Source organism: Anas platyrhynchos, chromosome 19 (assembly GCF_047663525.1).
Source record: "Anas platyrhynchos isolate ZD024472 breed Pekin duck chromosome 19, IASCAAS_PekinDuck_T2T, whole genome shotgun sequence".
Classification (NCBI taxonomy): Eukaryota; Metazoa; Chordata; class Aves; order Anseriformes; family Anatidae; genus Anas; species Anas platyrhynchos.
Window position 1 is genome coordinate 15,140,720 of NC_092605.1, and position 20,551 is coordinate 15,161,270.

A 20,551-nucleotide genomic window follows, 5' to 3' on the forward strand; every position below is an offset into this window, starting at 1 on the left:
CATTTTAAAAATAATCTTCTCTATGTCACGAAGGGCTGAGGTGGAGTCCTTCCAGTCTAAAAATGTTTCTGACCCGAGTCTACATTTAAAGGGTTCAAAGGCATCTTCTGCTTGCCTATTTTCAGATCAGGGTTTCTTGTCATTTTTCATACCATATTATCTCATTGACTGGAAGTCAATTTTTGCTTAAATGATAGATATCAAGCGTAGACTTGGCCAAGAATGTGGATGGCCGTGATGTTGGATGTGGTGATGACAATTTTCTCTCGTATCAGCTTTCTACTTTTATGCAGTCAAGGCCTTCTGGTCAAGGCCTGAGTCACCCTGGCTCCTCACCAGTGTTTTTTTTTTTTTTTTTTTTTTTTAAATCTTCACATACAGAGCAGCATGGGCTTTGTTTTGAGTTCTTGAGAGTCTCAACTTTAAGCCTTAGTACTCAATTCCTGTCAGGGAATAAATTTTTGTAGGTAACAGCAGGTAACTACTTAGATGACGACAACAGACTTAAAGCGCTGATTTTATTTTCAACACTTTTACTGCTGCTTCCTTCCGCGCTCCCCCTACTGTTACCCCTTCGAAGCGCCCTGTTTTTATGATGAAGAAAACAAAACCAAAACCAATTTGAATTAGGGGAGGAGCGGCTCAGAAGCCAGCCTCGGCTGTCTGCGTTAGTTTAGGAAGCTTTTAGCGAGCTGCTGCCCAACTGGGGCCTCCCGGGCTAAAAGAGTCCGTCCGCCGAGCGGCGCTGGATAGAGCCGAGGGGCCTCGAGGCGGCTCGACCGGGGCTGGGTGTGTGGGGCCGTGTCCCCCCGGGGCGGCTCCGGCAGCTCCCGGTGTCTCCGGTGCCTCAGGTGCCTGGAGCGGCGCGGCGGAGGGATACGAGCGGGCGGAGGCGGCGCTGGCGCGCGCGGCAAGGGCGGGAGGGGCGGGAGGGACGGGAGGGACGGGAGGGGGGCGCCGCGGGGAGCGGCGGCGGCAGCAGGAGGGAGCCGGCACCGCGCTGAGGGGGTGAGCGCCGGGACGGGACGGGGTGAGGGGGGGCGGGGGGCTGCTGGCGTTGGGAATAAGCTTTAAAACCACACGCGGTTATTGCTGGGGGAAGCGGAGTGCCGGGGAGGATGCTGAGAGCGGGCTGGGATCGCTCCGTGGTGCTGCCCTTACGGTGCTTGTGGCGTGGGGGTGCTGGGCTTTAATCCCATGCGCGGGTTATAGGTGTTGTTGTAGGGCCTGCTTTCAAATGAACAACATGTGGCGCTGCACCGTGCACAGGCACACCCAAGGGTTTGCTGGCGGAGGGGCGCTGTCAGTGCTGTCACACGCTGTGTGTGTCTGTGGGAGCCCCTCAGGGAGCCGGCACCGCGGGGCTCCTGCCAGGCCTTTCCCCTTCGGTCCTTCCTTTGCTGACGGGCCAAGGGGTGAGAAATGTCGTGGTTTGGTCAGGTTTGTATTTAACGCAACGCTCGGGACCCTGATCCTGTGGTAATGACGGGTGCTTCAGCCTCCTCCTGGAGGAGGGAGCTCCCTGAGAGCCCAGGGGACGCAGTCGCTTCTGAGACCCAGCCTGCAGCGGGATTTCTGTGAAACCTCTGCGGGTGTGAGAGCTGGCACTGACAGGGAGCTGCAGATAAATAGCTCCAGCCGCAGTCACGGCTTCTCCAGGTTTGCTTCAAAGGCAGCTTTGCTTGAAAGCCAAGTCCGAGAACGTCCCAGTAGATGAGAGGAAGGTAACGCACCAGGTGTAGGTGAGCAGGAGTGACTGCTTGCCTGAAAATAGCTTTAAATCGCTCATGGAATGAACCATTGTATGAGTGGTGCTGCCTCTTTGCAGGCTCTGATGGATACCAAGCAGCTATGGCATACGTCAAAGCGGTATTGCTAAGTTTGTGTGAGCACGTGATGACTGCTCTTACCGCTGTTAAAAGCGTTGTTTCCTCCAAACGTGTAGTGCCCGCGCTCCTGTGCACGATTTCAACCAATGCTCGTGGTGGATAGTTCCCAGGTGCAGGGAAACACATGGAAATGGCACTTCGTTCACGTGGCACAGGCACAAGGCTCTTGTGCTGTACTTTAGGAGTGTTTTGAACGGCATTAAAAAAGGGTTACGTTGCTTTACATATTTATGAGAATAAATCATGACTTGGATGAGTAATTTTGACATTCTCACATAGGTAAGACTTCTTATGTTGGAAGATGCCGCTCTTCGGGAAAATAATTGTAATTAAACGCAATGGGACCGATGGAATTCACTTTCCACTCACTGCAAGTTCTTGTTTATTTGGAAGGTGAGAATGTGTCGAGTACTCGGATGCATTGAAATAACATTAATGATAGTTCCTGCAGACAGAATCTTTTTAATATTTACTTGCAAGAAAGAACTGTTTGTATTTGTGAATGCTGTTCAAGGTAGGAAAAGTGGTATTGGACTCACATTACTTGAGCGGAACTTACTGTTTGTCATCGCTTTTTGACCTTTCCTTGTTTAAAAAAAAGTTCTTTTTTTTTCCCCAAAGTTTCTGTCAAAGAGATCCGCTAGAGCTATGAGATTGCAAGTAATCTACATGTGACGTGTGTCCAATTAGCAAGTGGTGGCACTCTTATCTGCGGGCAGGTCCTAGAGAACCAACCAGTGCAGAAGGGAAAGTGGCTTGCATTCAACTGTGCTCATACCAGTGCTCTTTTGCATTTATTTTTATTTTTTTAATTTTTTTTTAATTATTTTTTTGGTTCTCCAAGGCCTCAGTAATGAAATGCACGAGCTAGTATCAAGAATTGATAAATGTTTTTACTTCTCTTGAACTGGGTTTGCTCAGCACTTCTCTGATTGATTGATTAATATCTTAACTAATTATCCAGTCCTGCATCAGATCCCGTAGTGCCAGTCTGTGGGAAGCACTGCAGTGTCAATAATACTCTTCTTTGGCTTCAGCAGAGCTGCCCAGGCAGATGATAATCAGTTTTAATGTCTTTTTAGGCTTGTCATGAACAGATTTTTGGTTATTTTACCTTTTTTCCAGTATGGATTCTCTGGCATTACAGAAACATAAGCTCCTGATATTTTTTTGTCACAGTTGAAAGCCTTAGGTGGTTCATTTCTTCCCGTTCATTGCCTAATGTCCTGCATTTTTTTTCAGACTTAATTGTCTTCAGGATCTCAACTCTTTTAGCCAATTAAGGTGAATGAGTTCAACGCTCCCTGGTGGGTTAGGCAGGGCAAGCCTGCATTCTAACAATTTTGGCCACTAATGGTAATCTGCGGCTTCACACTGGAGCCAGTCCTATAATAATTGGCTTTACTGGCGGATGAAAAGGCTGCTTCTCAGCCACTCAGACACTGTTTTTTTTGATCTCTGTATTGTTAGCACTAGGACAGATTTTGAACAGAGTGTATTTTGCTGATAACGTGACTTAGAATCCAAGCTTTAGACTCCGCGTTTCTCTTTCGATCCTTTTTACTGCAGTGCTGTTTTTTCCACCACTTTTCATCACAGAAATTAGCACCAAGTACAGCATTCCCCCTGTTTCTTACCTGGAGAACTTAGTGACTGCTCTCTTGCCTTAGGTCTGTTGGCATGTATTAAATGTATATGTCCAGAGAAAAGTGGTGGAATTTAAACTGCTGATCACATTCATTTTTTTCTTTGGTGGAGAAAAGGTTTCCCTGTGGTAGCAATAACTTTCTGGCTTTTTCCTAGTGTTCCAAACTCTTTTGGTGCAATAGACATCACGTTAAGTATTTCATTCAATGTATTTTCTTGTCCCTTTGTTCTTCTGTGTACAGTCATCCAAATTATTAGCTGAAATTTGGGATGTCAAAGCACCAAATTCTACAGCAGTGAGATTTTTTGTCTTCTCTGCATGTCTGTAAACTCCAATTATATTTTCACCTCTAGGAGAACAGAATGTGACATCCGTATCCAGTTGCCTCATGTCTCAAAAGAACATTGTAAAATTGAAGTAAATGAAAACGAGGAGGTAAGATATGCATATTTTAATGACATTTGTATTGCATTGTTGCATCTCATCGGGCTACTGAAATTTTTGTTTTATTTCTAGGCAATCTTGACAAATTTAAGTACAGTAAATCCTACGCAGCTGAACGGTAGCTGTTTTCAGCAACCTGTACCTCTGAAGCACGGAGATGTGTTAACTATTATTGATCGTTCTTTCAGGTAAGTGCCAGTGACAAACTGTCTCTGACAGACAATGCCTTGATCCTAGAACATGTTCTGCAGCCAAACAGTGTGGGGAACTCTGTGGACGGTCTCTACCTGCCGGATGAAGATACAGGAGATAGCAGTAGATGAATGGGAAAACCTAAAACATCGTTTTACCATTTTCAGAAAGATAATTTAGTTTATTTTGTATCTCTTTACAATGTCTTATAGAGCTTCTCCAGAAGGCAAGACGGCTTAAAGATTTTTTTTATTACTTTTATATATTATATTAAGCTAAATCAATAAAGATAGAATTGTCTGGAGAGATCATTTTGATTTTGTTTCAAGGACAAACACATTTCTAGGAGAAGAGAATATTTTGATGTAGTGAAAGTACTTTAAAGCAATATGTTGGTATTGCTGGGAGTGGGACAACTCTTTCTAGGTCATTTATCTTAATAATGCGAATTTAGTTATCAGCTATTTAACCAAAAAAATGCTTGTTTTTACTTTTAAAATATTTCATCCAGGTTTGAATATCCTCTCCAATCAACTCCAAGAAAAAGGCGTTCCAGATCTCCAAAAGATGAAACGCGGCAGGTAAATTTGTGGTGACAGGCTTACTTCTAAATACATTGGTATCAGTATTGATAAGGATAAATTCTATTTCCCTGTTTTGTTGTGGGTTTTGTCTGCTTTTTTTTAAATGAGGAATATTTTTTCAATCGTAGGCTAGCTTTCTGTTTGAAAATGCAAATGAACTCATATCTTTTTTAAACTCAATATATTATTTTTAGAGTTATCAGTTTCTGTTAATAGATCTATTACTTTTAAATGGGGATGTTTGCCCTAGAACCTGAGCATTTTTTTCCTCCAAAAGTATGTTGTTTTATGGGCTAGTAAATTGTTGGAATTTATAAATATCAAACTAAGTTTATCTTTTAATAATTGATTTGCACTTGTTTCTTTTTTTAATTCCCAACAATGTTTTAACCCTTCAAGGGGATATTGCTACTTAGCGAGTACTGTGGCTATTGAAGATTTTTGTACGTTCTGTTTCTCTTATTTAAATAAAATTCTTCCACTAGGTCTGGTACAAAAGTGAGCTTAGAATGTGCTTGTACATGTTCATATGCTACAGCTGCTTTTAGAGCTAATAATAATAAAACAAGACTTGAGCTCTTGCTGTGTAGAGTATCAGTTAGTGTTCTTAAGTGGTGAAATACTCGGTTTTAATTTGAGTGCTTTTAAACCTGTTCAGTATGCAATGCTTACACATTTATAAATCTAGCCTTTTCCAATGTTCAGTAGAAAGCTAAATAAATATTTGTTGCTCTGCTGTAACGTTGTACAAATTTACAGGTTCTTCATGTTCAGCAGGTGGCAGAAGTGGAGTTATTACATAAGCAAACTTCAGGATCTAAAAGATCTTCAGGTTGGTACCTGTATTATAGGGGGTTTGTGTTCATCTTCCTCCTTAATTTTAATTCTTAGCATATGGAGGAAAAACAAGGTTGAAAAGAGCAAAATAAATATATTTAAAGATTTTTCAAACTGAGCACAGTACACATTCCTGTGTCAGTGTACTACTGCATTGTACTTAAATGCTGTGATTTACCCATGCCAGGGGAAAACACATTGTTGCATTCTGACAAACGGGCAGTAACACTTTTTGAGAAACAGTATTGAACGTTTTGCTGAAACCCCAAAAGATCACGTTTAAAGATCTCCTTCCTAACCCCCATCTCCTTTTCCAAAAGTTGATCAGTGTGCTTTTTCCTTGTCTGTTAGTCTCTCCATCTTTACATGTATTTCCCGTTGCATCTAAGAGAAGTGGACATGTCAGCATTTGTTTTAGTAGATGTTCATGCTGGTATATGGCAGTGTTGAGACTGTGGATGTGTAAATGTTCACAAGGGCTCAGCTTCTTGTGGTTTCGAAAGGCAACTTCTTGGATGAACCCTGCTAGCTGACTGCTCTCTGCGTGGAAAATGTGAAGTGAAGCATGTTACTTCAGGCCTCCAGCATGCGTGCGGTCACTTGCTCTGTCTCATTTGGGAAGTGCTAGCTCTGTTTTATTGTCTTGCTTTACCCTAGAGAAGCATTGGTACAGTTAGAACAATACAGCACCTGGGTAAATGCAAGACAGGAAACTGACTGAATTGTGGTAAGCCGATCTCAGTGATTGTTTAGTTCTGTGTTCACAGATTTGTCTTGTGGCAGCCGTGAAAGATAGGTATATAAGCCACCGAAGAAAAACAGCAGCATGAAATACAAATTGCCTTATCTGAATGTGGGATAAGGTCCAGATTGCAACTTAAAATTTATTAAACATTTCACAACTAATGTTTTTATTATGAGAGAATTGTTATTGTAAACAGAGCTTTGTGTACAGTCCCATATCCTGGAGCCTGGTTGCTAGCCTTGGTAGAGGAAAGGAGGGAATTCTCATCTGTATTTAAGGAACTTTACTTATGTTTCTGCTTTTTTTACATAACTTTGTTTTTGCTTTGCTTACGCTGTAGATCATTCTGAGTGCAAAGAACAAAATGCTGATGAAAATAAACAAAGTACAGAGGAAAATATGTCCAAAGCCTTACCAGTTAAGCTACAAACACCTAAATCTTCATATAAGATAAAACAATCTACTAGAAAGCAAACTGAAATGTCTCCCTTTAGTAAACTCTATGAAACGCTGAAACATGAGATTAAAGTGAAAAAAACTCTGCAAGGAGGAAATGTACCTGAAAAAGCTGGAAAAGAAGGTGGTAAGGGTGCCCTGCAGGAACCAAGTGCTCAAATCGCATCAAGTTGTGATCATGTAAGCCCTACTGAAGAAAAAGAAATTGGCATAAGTGAAAATAATGAAGAATATAAAATGAAACAAGAAGTAATTAGTTCAGAACTTAATCAAATCTCAATGGTAGGAAGTGCTACCAAGAAATGTTTTACCAGAAGTCCGCGAACTTCTGTTTCAAAGGAGATGACAAAAAGTATTCTCAGGAGAAGTAACTTGCAAGATCATAAGGAAGAAAGTACACCAGGTAAATCTAAAGGCACTGAAGTTCCAGCCAAAACACCCAAACCCAGTAAGGAGAATGACAGAAATGCAGCATGTCTGCTGCAGCCATGCTCCATAGAACGCTTGGGTTATGCAGATGAGGTGAAAATCTACAACTCTGCAATAACAGCAGAGAAAATAGCACAGACAACAAACATGACAAACGTTTCTGAAGTAGACAAACATGTTATGTCTACACCAACCCCCAGAAGGAAGAGTCCTCGATCTTGTTTCATGTCACCTACCAACGAAGCTACTGGGGTGGATTCTGTAAATATTGGTACTCCGACAGCTCGAGGAGATGTGTTGTTGGAACACAAATCTTTTTCAGAAATTTCAGCTGAAATTCAAAGGGAAGATTCAGTGTGCAGAAATGATAGCCTCCAACAACAGCCTTTGGCAGAAAATAAATGCATAAACCAGAGACGAAACAGTAAACAACATACACCAAGAAAATCGGGGAAAGTAGAAGTGCTGAAAGAAATCTGTGATCAGACAAATGTAGATTCAAAAAAGAGAGATTCTGAGTCTCCTGCTTCTAATTCCAAGAGTCCCAGAAGAAATGTCAGACAAAGTAAAGAATTTGTAAACAAAAGCATCCATTCAGAGACACCAACTTCAGGAGAGATAACATCAGAACTGGCATCTCCTGCTAGTCAGAAATCTGGCTCTGGAAGAAAAAGGGGTAGGCCGAGGACCTCTGAACTGCGAACTGAGAAAGCACTGGAGACAAATGCAGTTGAAGAACACGACAATAAGACTGTAGACAGACAGGACAGTGGAACTCAACAAGATCTGGCCACCAATGGGTGTAATCAGAAATCAGATTTGGAAGATACTTGTGTTCTAAGACCTCGGAGATCATCATCAAAAAGGTCTTTGGGAAGTGCTAGTGTACTGGAAGACAATGAGGCTGTTGCAGAAATGAATGTTTCTGACCTGTTGGCTGAAGAAGAATCAGGTAAATAGATTTCGCGCCTTGTTGGCACTTAATTGGAGAAAATCTCTTAATTTTCGTGAGAATTTTTCCATTTAAATATATAATTAATTGCTGATACGTTGGTTCTGTAACATCATGTTTTTATATATATGACCCTAAAAATAACCAGTAATTTCTATAAAATTTTCTCCAATTGAATGTAAATGAGTTACTTTCTAATATGTTTCTGCCTTTAAAATGCCCAAGTAAGCCTTGTTTCCTGTGCTGGTTAAAATGGTGACTTCCTGGATTCTTTGATTTGTGGAGATATATTCAATTATTGCTATTTTTTGTTTAGGTAACACAAAAAGAGTGTCTCAGAAGAGGAAGAGCGGTGATCTGTTACCTCAGCCTTTAGGCAAGCGAAAAAGATTGTCTTTTGGTGGTCATCTAAGTCCGGAACTCTTTGACAAAAGTTTGCCTCCCAACTCACCCCTTAAACGAGGTGCGATTCCTGCAAGGCTGAGCTTACCGTTTGGAGGCTCCCCACGCGCAGTGCTGAAAAAGGCTCAGGGGCTGAAGCACTTTGCAGTCCAGGTAAATAAATGCTGAGGCTAATCGAGTCGCTAAGCTAAGTGATACGAACAGAACTTGTAAATTCAAAGACTTCTAAAAATGAATTCAAAATGAATAATAAAGATGTATGTTAGGAAGTGGACATATTGACTGGGAATTATAATGGTATTTTTTAATCAGCGTTTTTAAACTTTTTCCTCCAAAGGAGGATGTGCAGCTTATTGTTCGTCTACCTCTCTTTATCCAGGGGGTGTGCTTTATTTCATCACACGTTTTTGCTTGTTCTCATGCATGTTTTGGAGTATGTTTGTGTGCTTGTGCTTAACAGCAGAATCTACTGGCACCAGTTAATCATAAATAGCAGAAAAGAGACGCAATCTAGAAAGAGTAGTTTGTTGCCAGACTATGCAAGCTATGGCCGTGTGGCTTGGCCAGAAGTCTGAAAACATTCAGCTGCTGATTTAAGCTAGTGAAAGCCTGTAGTGCACTTTATGGGAATAAGACTGTTTTGAATAAACTAGAGTAACAAAGTTAATTTGTTCAGTTGGATTTGCACAGGCCATTGGAGGCTTTTGAAATTTAAAAGTTGTTGCCAATTTGCTTTCTTCTTAGAGAGTAACATCTAAGACTTTTTCAACTGATCTGATGCTATTTTATACTATTGCATTTACTTTCAGAGATAGAAAAGAACACTTGTAGTTTAGCTTTGCACAGTAATTTTTTGTTATTTTTTTTTCTACCAAGAACTTTCTGTATGTTTGCAAAAAGAAAAAATGTCACCAGAAAAATTGCCAGCCCAGACGCCCCCAGCTGCCTCTTCCCCTGACTCTGGAAAAGCAACACCGCAGCTTCCTACAGGCTCTCCAGCACCTTACACAAAAGGGCGTTTCTCTGTTTCGCACATCACAACACCATCACCAATTGCAGAAGAGCAGAACAGTGTTGCAAAAGATATGAATACAGGGGAGAAAAATGGTGCCCTAGAGAAAACACCTAAATCTAATGGTGTTAGCCAAGATGATAAAACCTCAATGGCAACACCTAACAACTTAACAAGAAGTTCACGACGTAGTATGAAGAAGACTCCCATGAAGAGGAGGAGTGGTGCTGTAGCAGTTATCAGTTCAAAAAGAAGAAGCGGTGCCTCTACTGCCAACTTACTAGGTTTGTTTCAGCAGTTAATTTTAATATGATTTCTACTGCTTTAAAAAACAGCTACAAAACTGAAGTAGTCCTATTATTAGTTTTATTCTGAGACCACCAAATGATCGGTGTATATTCTGATGGTTTGGGGGATTTTTTTTTTTTTTGAATCATCTGAGAATTGCAAAATTTTATGTTCTCACACTTATCCATCGCTTTAGCAACTAGATTTATAACAAGGTATTTAGAACGCAAATCCTAATACTCAGAAACTGAAAAATGGTAGAATTAAGGTTCTGTTTGTTAGGTTAATTGCGGTATTGATCCTCCAAGTCCCTCAATTTGGAGTAGTATATAACTGATACAATTTCAGTTCAATAATTTTTGTTGGTGAAAACATGCATTTTACCTGTATTCAGCTTAGTTTCTTTATGCCTTTTTCCCTAGCCAGTTCACACACTGTCAGTTGTAGACTGGACTGCCTGTAAGTGTTGGGTGTATGGCAGACATCATGGATGATAACCATTGAGACACAAATATTTTAATTGTTGAACATTCAAATTCAAATGTTGGTCAAAATAGTTTTGATACCACTGGAAAAATTGAGAGGGAATCTGGTTCTTGAAAATTTAATCTTTATGAAAACACTTAAAGATGAGATGTCTTTAATTTATGAAAACAAATTATATCAATTTGACTCTTTCAAATTTAAAATTTCCCATCAATATCAACATTCATCTGGCAATTTATTATTCTTTGCTATCTTCGTTTTTTGTAGAATCATTTTAAAGTTGTGAATAACATGCTGTGTGCAGTGTCTGTGTGCAGTGTCTCAGTGATAGTCCTATTATATGGTGAGATAAAATCACAGGCCTTCCTGGTTAATCCTGGATATGTTTCACTTAAAAAAAAACAAAAAACAAACAAACAAACAAAAAAAACAAAAAAGCAAAAAAAAAACAAAAAAAAAAACAAAAAAAACATTTTTTTGCTGTTAAACCTTACATTCTGTTAAGGAAAAATTCAGGTACAATAAAGTGCAAGACTGAAAGGCTTATGGCAAATTTGTAATGAGGAAAATATTTCACAGAATCGCAGAATATCCTGAATTGGAAGGAACCCACAATGATCATCAAGTTTAACTCCTGGGTCCTTAAATGACCGCCCAGAAAATCAGACCACATGTCTGAGAGCACTGTCCAAATGCTTTTTGAACTCGAGCAGAGAGTGAGGACAGAGTGAGGTCAGCACTTAGCACAGATTCTGGAACTGTATGACGCTTTTTGTTGTAGAAACGTACTGGATGCTTGGACACTTGTACTGGATGCTTGGACGCTCGTACTGGATGCTTGGACACTCGTTAAGATTCAGCTTGAAATTGTGATTTCTGACTACAGCAAATCCTTTGGAATCATAAATAGCTGTGAAGTCCTGTTTACACAGCTGCCAGTTAAGGTTATCGTGTCTGTTTTGCTTCGTAGTTGCGAAATCTTGGGCAGAAGTGGTAAAATTGGGTGTTGCAAGACCACAGGCAAAGGCCGTTAAAAAACGTGCCCCAAAACGAAGACCAATGAAGAAGACAACACAGTCACCAAAGGTATTTGTTTTACTTCTTTTTAAGGTTTGGGGGTTTGCTTAACCTTGAAACAGCTTGTTGGCATTTAACTGCAGAAGCTGGAAGTTTGAGATTTTGGCAAGATGTTAAATGGGTATTGGTGTCTTTCTCACAGCGTGTAAATCTACTTGAATTTACTGAAATGTATTAATTCAAAACATCTTAAGAATGTATCTAAATAACTAATTGTGTTGGGTGGATGGAGTAAGTATTTGTCCCTTGTCTGTAGTTGAAGCTGTAGTGCTGTTTGAAAGAGGTTCTGTTCCGGTTTAACCACTTTACGTGGTGGTGAGGTTGGTCGTTGGATGATGGTGAAGGTCTTTCCCAACCTAAAGGATTCTATGCAGGTGGAAAGGAGTAAGACTGAAAGACTCTCAGGATAATCCCTGAGCGTTTCTGAAAGCTAAGAAAACTTGTCTCAGATGCTCATTGAGCGTAGTCACTCAAATCTTAAACGAATATATGAGCTGCATTTCACAACGAATCAGCCCTTTAAAGTAGCTGCAATTTAACCACTTCTGTATGCCCAGCAGTCTGTATTAGCTAAACACGACCAATAAATTTGTGGAATCTCTTGAGTGATTCTGGCTAGGTTTTAAATAAAAGGGATCTTTGTGTCCTAATTTTTACTCACATTATTACTAGAAATAAAGAAAAAAGAAGAAAATTTCACCACACCACTAGACAGTAAATATAAGTATTTACCTCTAAGGTCTCAATTCCTTATTTAAAGTTGACAAGTCAACCAGATCAGGGCATTCATCGTTGTCCTTACCACTGCTGCCCTCTGTCTGATTTTCAGCAGCATTGTCAGGTATTCTTTTGTGCTCAGAAAAACCAAGTGCACAACTCTCTGCATCTTCACTGGACTTTGAAAGCACAGGCTGCCCTTCAACCTTTTCCAAGGCTGAACTCAACTCTGACATACTCAGTCCTTGTGAATTTTCACTACTTTCTGTGGCTTCAGCATCTTCACTGTGATAACAAGTCTTCAGAGGTTCTGCTTTCAGAAACCACTTCATATATGAAGTCTGCATTGTTTTCTTTATCTTGGCTGAGGAAGTTGGCGTTACTTTCAGCATCTTCTACAAATTCCCTCTCCTCTGTTGTATGATCATCCTCATCAGAGCACTCTGGGAAAAGCAGCTCATCATCTTCCTGCATTTCCTTTGTATAACCACTGGCAGCAATCTCTATGTCAAGAGAACTCTCTCTCCTGAAAGAAACAGAAGTGAGCTTTCTTTTAATATATCAAATCATTATGCTGTATTTTGGATTAAAAATACTATCCAGTTAGACTATAATTACCATGCTATTAACAAAAAGAGTATACTCCATTGGAACATAGGTAACATATTACAGTGCAGGGCTTTGGGTAGTTAGCAGAATGTAGCCTGACAGAACCAGACTTTCATACAAGATGATTCCATCTTCATAATCAGCACTTACTGAAAGCAAACAATTTGATTTTAACAAATATAATACTTAAATTATGCTTGTGCAAACAGAACGATGAAGGACATGTTGACACACACACAGACAATTCCCCTTTGAGAAAGGGCTCAGAGTGATATAAAACCCTTTTAACTGAATCAGCTTTGCTCTTAAAATATGTGAGAAAATTGTTTGCTTTTCAAAAGGGACAAACTACAGTAGGAAAATTCTGAAGATAATATTTGAAGAGGCGGTCACCACATGTACTAGCATTTTGAAAATTAAATTTAAAATTAAAAACTAAGTTAATACTTGATCCCCCAGGACTGTTAAATATGGTTTTAAGAGTCAGAGAAACTAATTCTGCGTCACCGTAACATTTACGGCATTTGGATGTATCTCTTTCCCCTAGCTGCAAGAGGTAAGACAAAGGAGACAGCAGATTTTAAGACGTGCTTCAGTTTTTGGAAACCACTTTTAGTAACTGCCAGTGAAGACAGTATGGATCCTTTTTACTGTAAGAATGACAAAAATATTTCAAATTGGCTCTTTTTCCCCCTGTTCACTTCTAAAATCATCTCTCAGAGGCATCCATTTTTCTCAGAAAACCAACGTAACTACCATAACATGGGGGAATTACGAGTCAGCTGGCATTTTTTACCTGATATCTTGGAATGATGGGAAGAGCTCACTCTCATAGTTGAAGCATTTCTTAAAAAACTCCTTAATGCAGTTAACATCCCTGTCAAAATACCTGTTTAAAAAATACAGAATTGTAAAAATGCAATAATCAAGGAAATTAAGTCTACTGGTATGACAAACTTTTACTCTACTTTCTTGCCTTTTATTTGAATATTAATAACCATCAGTGACTCGAAGTGAGAAAGTACACATGTAGGTATACATACATAAATGCAGATTATTTCTATTCATTTCTTAATTGAAAGAAATAATATTAACTGAGAAGCAATTAATTACACATTTATCCTAAGGAGATTTCTACTCATTCATGAAACAAATTGCATTTGTAATGTATGGTGAAAACAGTAGAAAAAGAATTTGAAGCAGGCTTATGAAAACAAATCATGGTTGACTATTTGTTGTTATCAGCACGTAACTGGTTTATTTTGCATACATCATTTGTACGTACCATTCAGCATTTGGATGTGATGTTGATATCATCTGAGGGAAATCAATCATAGTGACATGATCATCATTATCCAGTATGAGATTAAATTCATTGAAATCCCCATGAATCAAACCATGATTGCCAAGTTTTACAATTAGATCCATTAATTCACCGTAGACAGCAGCAGGGTCTTCGATGTGGTGTACTTGGCATCTGGAAAGTTAAATAAAAAAGAAAATATCCTGAACCCTGAAGGAATTAATTTAAAAATATAGACAAGGCATATGAGTTACATCTGAGAGAATGACAGGGTCACAATTTGAGTCATAAGGGATCTCCAGAGGTTACTAGTCCAATACTCTGCTCATAGCTATGTCAATTCTGAGATTAGATGAGACTAATCAGAGCTCTACCAATGCGGGCTTGAAAGTTTCCAGGGATGGAAACATACTGTGCAATCTCCACCACACTGCCCTCATGGGGAGAAAGCTTCTCCTATCTCCAGGTTAAATCCCTCGTTTTAACTAAAGCCCTTTGTCTCTTGTACTCCTATCAAACACGATGGTTATGCTGCCTAATTTAAACAATGGATCAGCGAATTTTTATGTCTGGATTGTTTTAGGTAACTTAGGTCTTCTTGTATTCAAATGCCATTCAAATGTCTCACAAAAAAGTGTTTTCAAGACTAAGCTGGGGATAAGGCAAAGCCAAAAAAAAAAAAAAAAAAAAAAAAGCTTAAAGCACTCCAGAATATACTCCAGCATAAACTCCAGAATAAAAGCAAAGTATATGTTTTGCCCCAAAAGTGCGCAGAATAGACATCACCTTATTTTTACAAGCAGAATAAATAGGCAGCTGTCTTATTATACCAGGAGCTGTCAAGAAGCCATCATTTACAGCTAATTTGTGATATATTTTGGCCTGAATGCAACACTGTAGTGTTATGAGAACATATCAGTTGCACATACAAACAAAACACAATGGAATTCAAGCAGCTCTGTAATAGGCTGCTGTTGAATATTTTCATATTAACAGCAAAATTAATTGGTGACATTTCTTATAGCCAGAGGTCTGTATCATAAAACATACCATTTGTTCTTTGAATTTGGAAGTCATCTAAACTGGTATCTTCTGAGATGCTGATCACCTGAAATAATTTCTCATCTAGTACAGCATCTCCTTCAGGAAATGCTTAGTTAAAATTGCAGAACTGGGATAGCATGGTAAGCCTCACCTGCAATGCCCACATGTAACTTTAAAGCTTTCTGTCTACAGGACAGATGTGGAACTATTTAACAAAGGCGGGGAAACGGGATAGAATAAAGTCTTAAAAGGCACTTCTTCAATGTAACTCTTCAACTGTATACTTTGGGATTAATTACACTGAACCTTTGTTACTGTACATTATATAGAGTTATCAAATAGCTATTTTGCATTCTGCTATGGAAACAAAACAAGCCATTCATTCACATACAAAATTCAACATTTTTTCATGTTTCTGGATGTTGAAAAACTGAAGAAAAGTAATCTTCCTTGAGCAAAAAACAGCGTTCAATGCACACAAACACATAAAATAAAAAATAAAACAAACAAAAAACAAACACCCCCCAAAAAAATCAACACAGAAGTTCTACAATGGCAACTGTACAAGTTGTAATCCTACCTGAATCTTTACCACAACATGGATCATGAACTGGAGCTCAGAACGTGGAGGATACACAACTCAATACTGAATATTTGATATACTGAATATATCAATATTGAATATCATTGAATAGATAACATATAGAACATAAAATTTCTGTGTAGAAAATGGTTGTAGCACTAACCTCTGTATCACATTGCTCCTCTGATGTATTCCGTACTTAAAAAAAAAAAAAGTCTATTTCCACCAGTCTTTTTGGACAAAGAGAGTATCTTTTTAGTTTTCCTTCTCTCACCAATTTCTCCAAATATAATGAAGCAGAACCCTAGCCGTTCTGGGCCTGACTTTATTCATGCTTTATTCAGCATGATCAGAACTGACTCACACGATAAGGAAAAACGTCATCCCTGCTGTCTTACTGAACCTATCGTTGTTAGGGCTTCTGTAAAACAGACTTCAAGCTTCCAAACTTACTAAGGGTAGCCATCAAGGAGTTCCATAATAACTGCATGCCTGTTGTAGTCTACAGGTTTTGGAACAGGAAATCCTCTGTCATACAAAGCCTGGAAAGAGACAACATATTGAAAAAATAAAAGATAACCATTAAGAAAACATTACATACATGACAAACTACAAATATAAGATAAGCAGTTAAGCACCATTGCGGAAGCAGCATCCTACACATTATTCAACTGCTAACTGTAAAAGTCAAATCATGTGCTTAAGGAGGAAGAGCAATCTGAACTTTCACTACTAACTATGCTTCTGTATTTTCCAGAGTTTAGTTATCCTGCAGGTGGCAGGAAAACACAACGGGATAGAAAAACAGCAGAATCGTACCTGGTCTGTTAGCTTAAGAAACCACCAGCAGATAATTGGGAATAGGGTGTTAGAAAAAGGTTCAACAGTTCTTGTAAATACAGTTTGGCCTGGTCAGGTAATCCACACTCAGTCTCAGTAAGGCAAAAGTTTCTTCTTAAATATTAATATCCAGTATTACACTACATTAAAGATAAACTAAAGGTAGGCCATAGTATTTTGTAGCTCTGTTAGCTTGCTCTAACCATATTTACCAAATCATTCGCTTGATTCACAGAATGGCTCAGGTTGGAAGGAACCTTAAAGACCACCTGGTTCCACCCCTTCTGCCATGGGCAGGGACACCTCCACTAGACCAGGCTGCTGAAAGCCCCATCCATCCTGGCCTTGAACACCTCCAGGGATGGGGCATCCACAGCTTCTCTGGGCAGCCTATGCCAGTGCCTCACCATCTTGAGCACAGGATTTCCTCCTAGTATCTAATCTCAATCTACCATTATTTTAATTTAAAACTGTTACTCCTTGTCCTATCACAACACTCCCTGAAAGAGTCCCTCCCCAGCTTACCAGTAGGCCCCCTTAAGTACTGCAGGCTGCTATTAGCATTCCCTTAAGCCTTCTCTTCTCCAAGCTAAATAACCCTGACTCTCAGCTTTTCTTCACAGGAGAGGTGCTTCACCCCTCTGATCACCTTTGTGGTCCTCCTCTGGGCCCACTCTAACAGCTCCACATACTTCTTGTGCTGGGGGCCCCAAACCTGGATGCAGCACTCCAAGTGGGGCCTCACAAGGGCAGAGCAGAGGGAGACAATCACCTCTCTCCACCTGCTGGCCACTCCTCTGTTGATGCAGCTCAGGAGGCTGCTGGCCTTCAGGGATGCAAACAAATACTTCTGGCTTATGTCAAGCTTTTCATCCACCAGAACATCCAAGTCCTTCTCTGCAGGGCTGCTCTCAGTGTGCTCTCCTCCCAGTTTGAAACTCATCGCTTACAGACCTAACAAATACTCTGTAATTATGTTTGTGGAAGTGATCCAAATAGACAAGACTAAAATACTAGTAGATACTTCACAAATTTTCCCTAGCATATAGTCTTTCCTAAGACAAGGTTAAGTGAAATGGCGATAGTTTATTCACTGCCTTTATTAAGACTCAGATGACTGGACAGCTTCACCTGAAATTTTATGGAAATTGCTTCAGTTCCATACGACTTCCATGGCAAAGTTTGATTTTGTCACTTGAAAGTATACAAAAGGCATCAGCACTGTCATTCTCTGAAATGTATACTTTAAGTCCACTAAAAAAAACAAATAAAAAGCATACATCCTAACATATACTGCAAATATGAAGTGATGAGAAGATAATCTGAGAAGTACATTCCGGACTATTACATCGTTGTTAATATGGTGCAAACAACCACCTACCTTCATGTAGGCAAACTCTTTCATTGCTGCTAGCCGGGATAAATACAGCCATGACATTTTGTGCCTGTGCTTATGGTAGTCACGCTTATTTTTCAGGCTGCGAAAGGAAGTTCTTCCAAGCCTGTGCAATTTCATTGCAAACTGCTGCTCGTCTTCATTTGCAACAATATAAATATCTAGGAGAAAAAACAGCAGCACAGATCTGAGAAATAAATGGTATCTGACAGGTATATAATGCAACAGTGCAGTGAGAAATCGGTTGCTTGACTTCTTGTAACTGCTATTTCTGGAATAGCAAAGTCTACTACACTTCTTTTAACAGAAAAGACAACCAAATTTGTATATTATGTATTACAAATCTGAACAAGAAGAAGTCATTGGTGAAGAGATTATGCTGCTCCACTAGTAGAATATCATAGAATCATTACGGTTGGAAAAGACCTCCAAGATCATCTGGTTGAACCATCCATCTGATCTGAAACATATTTCAGACTAGGGGATAAGAAGTAACTTAATGGCACACTAGAAAAGACTTCTCTTGACTGGACAGAAAACTCAAGGTACCTCTTACTTTAAAACAGTGTTAGCAATTGGCTATGTTTCATTTTTACCATTTGTCCCCAATAATCCTCTTTTTTTTTTTTCGTCATTTTTTAATGACAAAAGACATGCTGTGCCAAATTACAATCAACATATGAGCATGAGAAACCAAGATAGCACTCCAATAGTTTGGACTGTATATTACTTTTTTTTTTTTTAGGTGGGATGAAACATTTGATGTTAATCTTTTTGACAGAAGGCTTCAAAATTCTTTGCAAGTCACAAGACAACTGTCACCTGTTTGCAAAATACCTTTTAAGGAACCATCCAAGAATTGTACAAAATGGTCAAAGTGGAACAACGCTTGTGAAAAAAATCAGATGTAGTCAAGACTCACACAGAACTTGAAGTGACCATAAATTTTGGTGTTTGACAGATTAACTGATATGACTATCCAAAGGTAAATTCACCAAGTTTCCAACAAATTAACAAAAATACAGACCCATTTCTTCTAAAAAAAAAAATTATATACTGAAAACACTTTTTTTAAATTACCTGATTCTTTGCCAACACCCATCTGGTTTCCAACAGAACTGATGACTTGCCGGGAAGACAGAGTTCTCAAGGCAAGGTAATCATATCCTGCATTAGTTAACCGATAGCCCTGGACAGCTAGGAAAAAATAAATTACACAACATTTCATTCCATATTATGCATGTGTTTCTTTTAAAAGAAGTTTCATTTTGGTCTCTCTTTTTTTTTTTTTCCTGCTTATGGTACACAACACTCAAATAGTATTTTCACTGTTGGCTAGTATCAACCCAACTTGACAGTAAGTTTAAATTCGTGCAAGCCTTTTGAAAACTAACTGGATAAAAAGTAGACATTTTGTTAGCCCCTTGGTAACGCAGGCAGTGACAATGGTTCAAGTTGCATAGGATTACTTTGAAAGATGATTACTTAGGAGACACGGCAAGGATTCAGGATTGTTTCAAAGACCTAAACCAAACCTTAATGGTCTGAAAAACGGAGACAAAAAGGAGATGAATTTCATGAAGACTCCCACATTGTGCTTGCAAAGCCAGATGCAAGTGCAAGACTAAAGGAAATCCAACGCTACTAACAGAATGGGACAGAATAAATACTACTTTAGTGATCGTTCCTGACTGGCTGAAGGTATAAGGTTTTTGCAGTCCGCTCCAGTTTGTCTGCTGTAAGACTGTAACACATTTGGGCTGATCCCTATGTGAACTTAAATACTACCTTAGCTAACAATTATTTATTTTATCCACGAATTTGGACGAACGAATCCATGAATTTCAGAAATCACCAACACCATTTGTTGCTGAAGGAGTTCACATTCCCCAGCTAGCCCCAAGGCGAGACGGGGCTCACAAACGCCCCGGACACCCGAATGACCAAGCTACCGCACTTCTGTGGCGCTGAAGAACCGGGAGGGCCGGGAGGAGGCTCCCAGCGCAGGCCCCACACTCACTTTTGGTCCGCTCGTAGGCCAGGAGCTTGTGCTTGGCCAGCTCCCGCAGCACCTTGTTGCAGCCGCCGTGCTTCAGGCTGGCGATGGGCGCCACCAGGCTGCCAGGCACGATCTCGTGGTTCTTCATGCCCATCTCCACCTGCCGGGGGGCGAGAGGGAACGGTCGGCGGCATCAGCGGGGAGGGGACGGGAGGGGAGGGGAAGGGAGGGGAGGGGAGGGGGGGGAGCTGCGCCTTCCCTTCCCTTCCCTTCCCTTCCCTTCCCTTCCCTTCCCTTCCCTTCCCTTCCCTTCCCTTCCCTTCCCTTTGTCCCTTCCCCTGTCCCCGTCCCGTCCCGTCTCACCGCGGTGAGCACCCTGAAGTGCTGCCCGCTGAGGTACCGCAGCACGGCCACGTTCAGCTTCCCCATGGCGGCCGCGCCCGCACCCCTCTCACAGGGCTGGCCGGCCTCACGCGGACGCACCGCGCATGCGCACGCCCCCCTCTCCCCTACCTCGCCCTACCGGCGGAGCCTGTTTTGGGTCCTGGCAGCTACATAGAGACGCGTGTCCTCCGATGTATCTTCGCATACCGAGCCGGTAGCAAAGTCACTTACAACT

The 20,551-nt window shown here is 40.3% G+C and overlaps 1 protein-coding gene and 1 pseudogene across 2 annotated transcripts; one reads left to right on the plus strand and one right to left on the minus strand.

Moving 5' to 3' along the window:
* Positions 1–371: 371 nt before the first annotated feature.
* Positions 372–19,167, plus strand: LOC139999057 (uncharacterized). 2 transcript variants are annotated; one of them, XM_072025628.1, is made up of 11 exons: positions 372–851; positions 2,169–2,282; positions 3,891–3,972; positions 4,054–4,169; positions 4,685–4,754; positions 5,517–5,589; positions 6,680–8,176; positions 8,493–8,731; positions 9,455–9,874; positions 11,335–11,450; positions 18,679–19,167. In XM_072025628.1, the coding sequence occupies exons 2-9, from the start codon at positions 2,191–2,193 to the stop codon at positions 9,665–9,667; spliced, it is 2,382 nt and encodes a 793-aa protein (XP_071881729.1). In that variant the 5' UTR covers positions 372–851; positions 2,169–2,190; the 3' UTR covers positions 9,668–9,874; positions 11,335–11,450; positions 18,679–19,167. The 2 variants fall into 2 exon arrangements, with proteins under 2 accessions (XP_071881729.1, XP_071881730.1); XM_072025629.1 differs by lacking the exons at positions 11,335–11,450; positions 18,679–19,167 and having other exon boundaries at positions 377–851; positions 9,425–9,598.
* Positions 12,119–20,435, minus strand: LOC113842165 (serine/threonine-protein kinase RIO2-like; annotated as a pseudogene).
* Between the last annotated feature and the right edge of the window lie 116 nt (positions 20,436–20,551).

What these genes read in the sequence shown, in the direction of transcription:
- LOC139999057 (XM_072025628.1), top strand. Translation starts at nt 2,191, where the DNA reads ATGCCGCTCTTCGGGAAAATAATTGTAATTAAACGCAATGGGACCGAT. An exon ending in AGTTCTTGTTTATTTGGAAG is followed by an intron (nt 2,283 to 3,890) that starts GTGAGAATGTGT and finishes TTTCACCTCTAG; the next exon opens with GAGAACAGAATGTGACATCC. An exon ending in ATTATTGATCGTTCTTTCAG is followed by an intron (nt 4,170 to 4,684) that starts GTAAGTGCCAGT and finishes TATTTCATCCAG; the next exon opens with GTTTGAATATCCTCTCCAAT.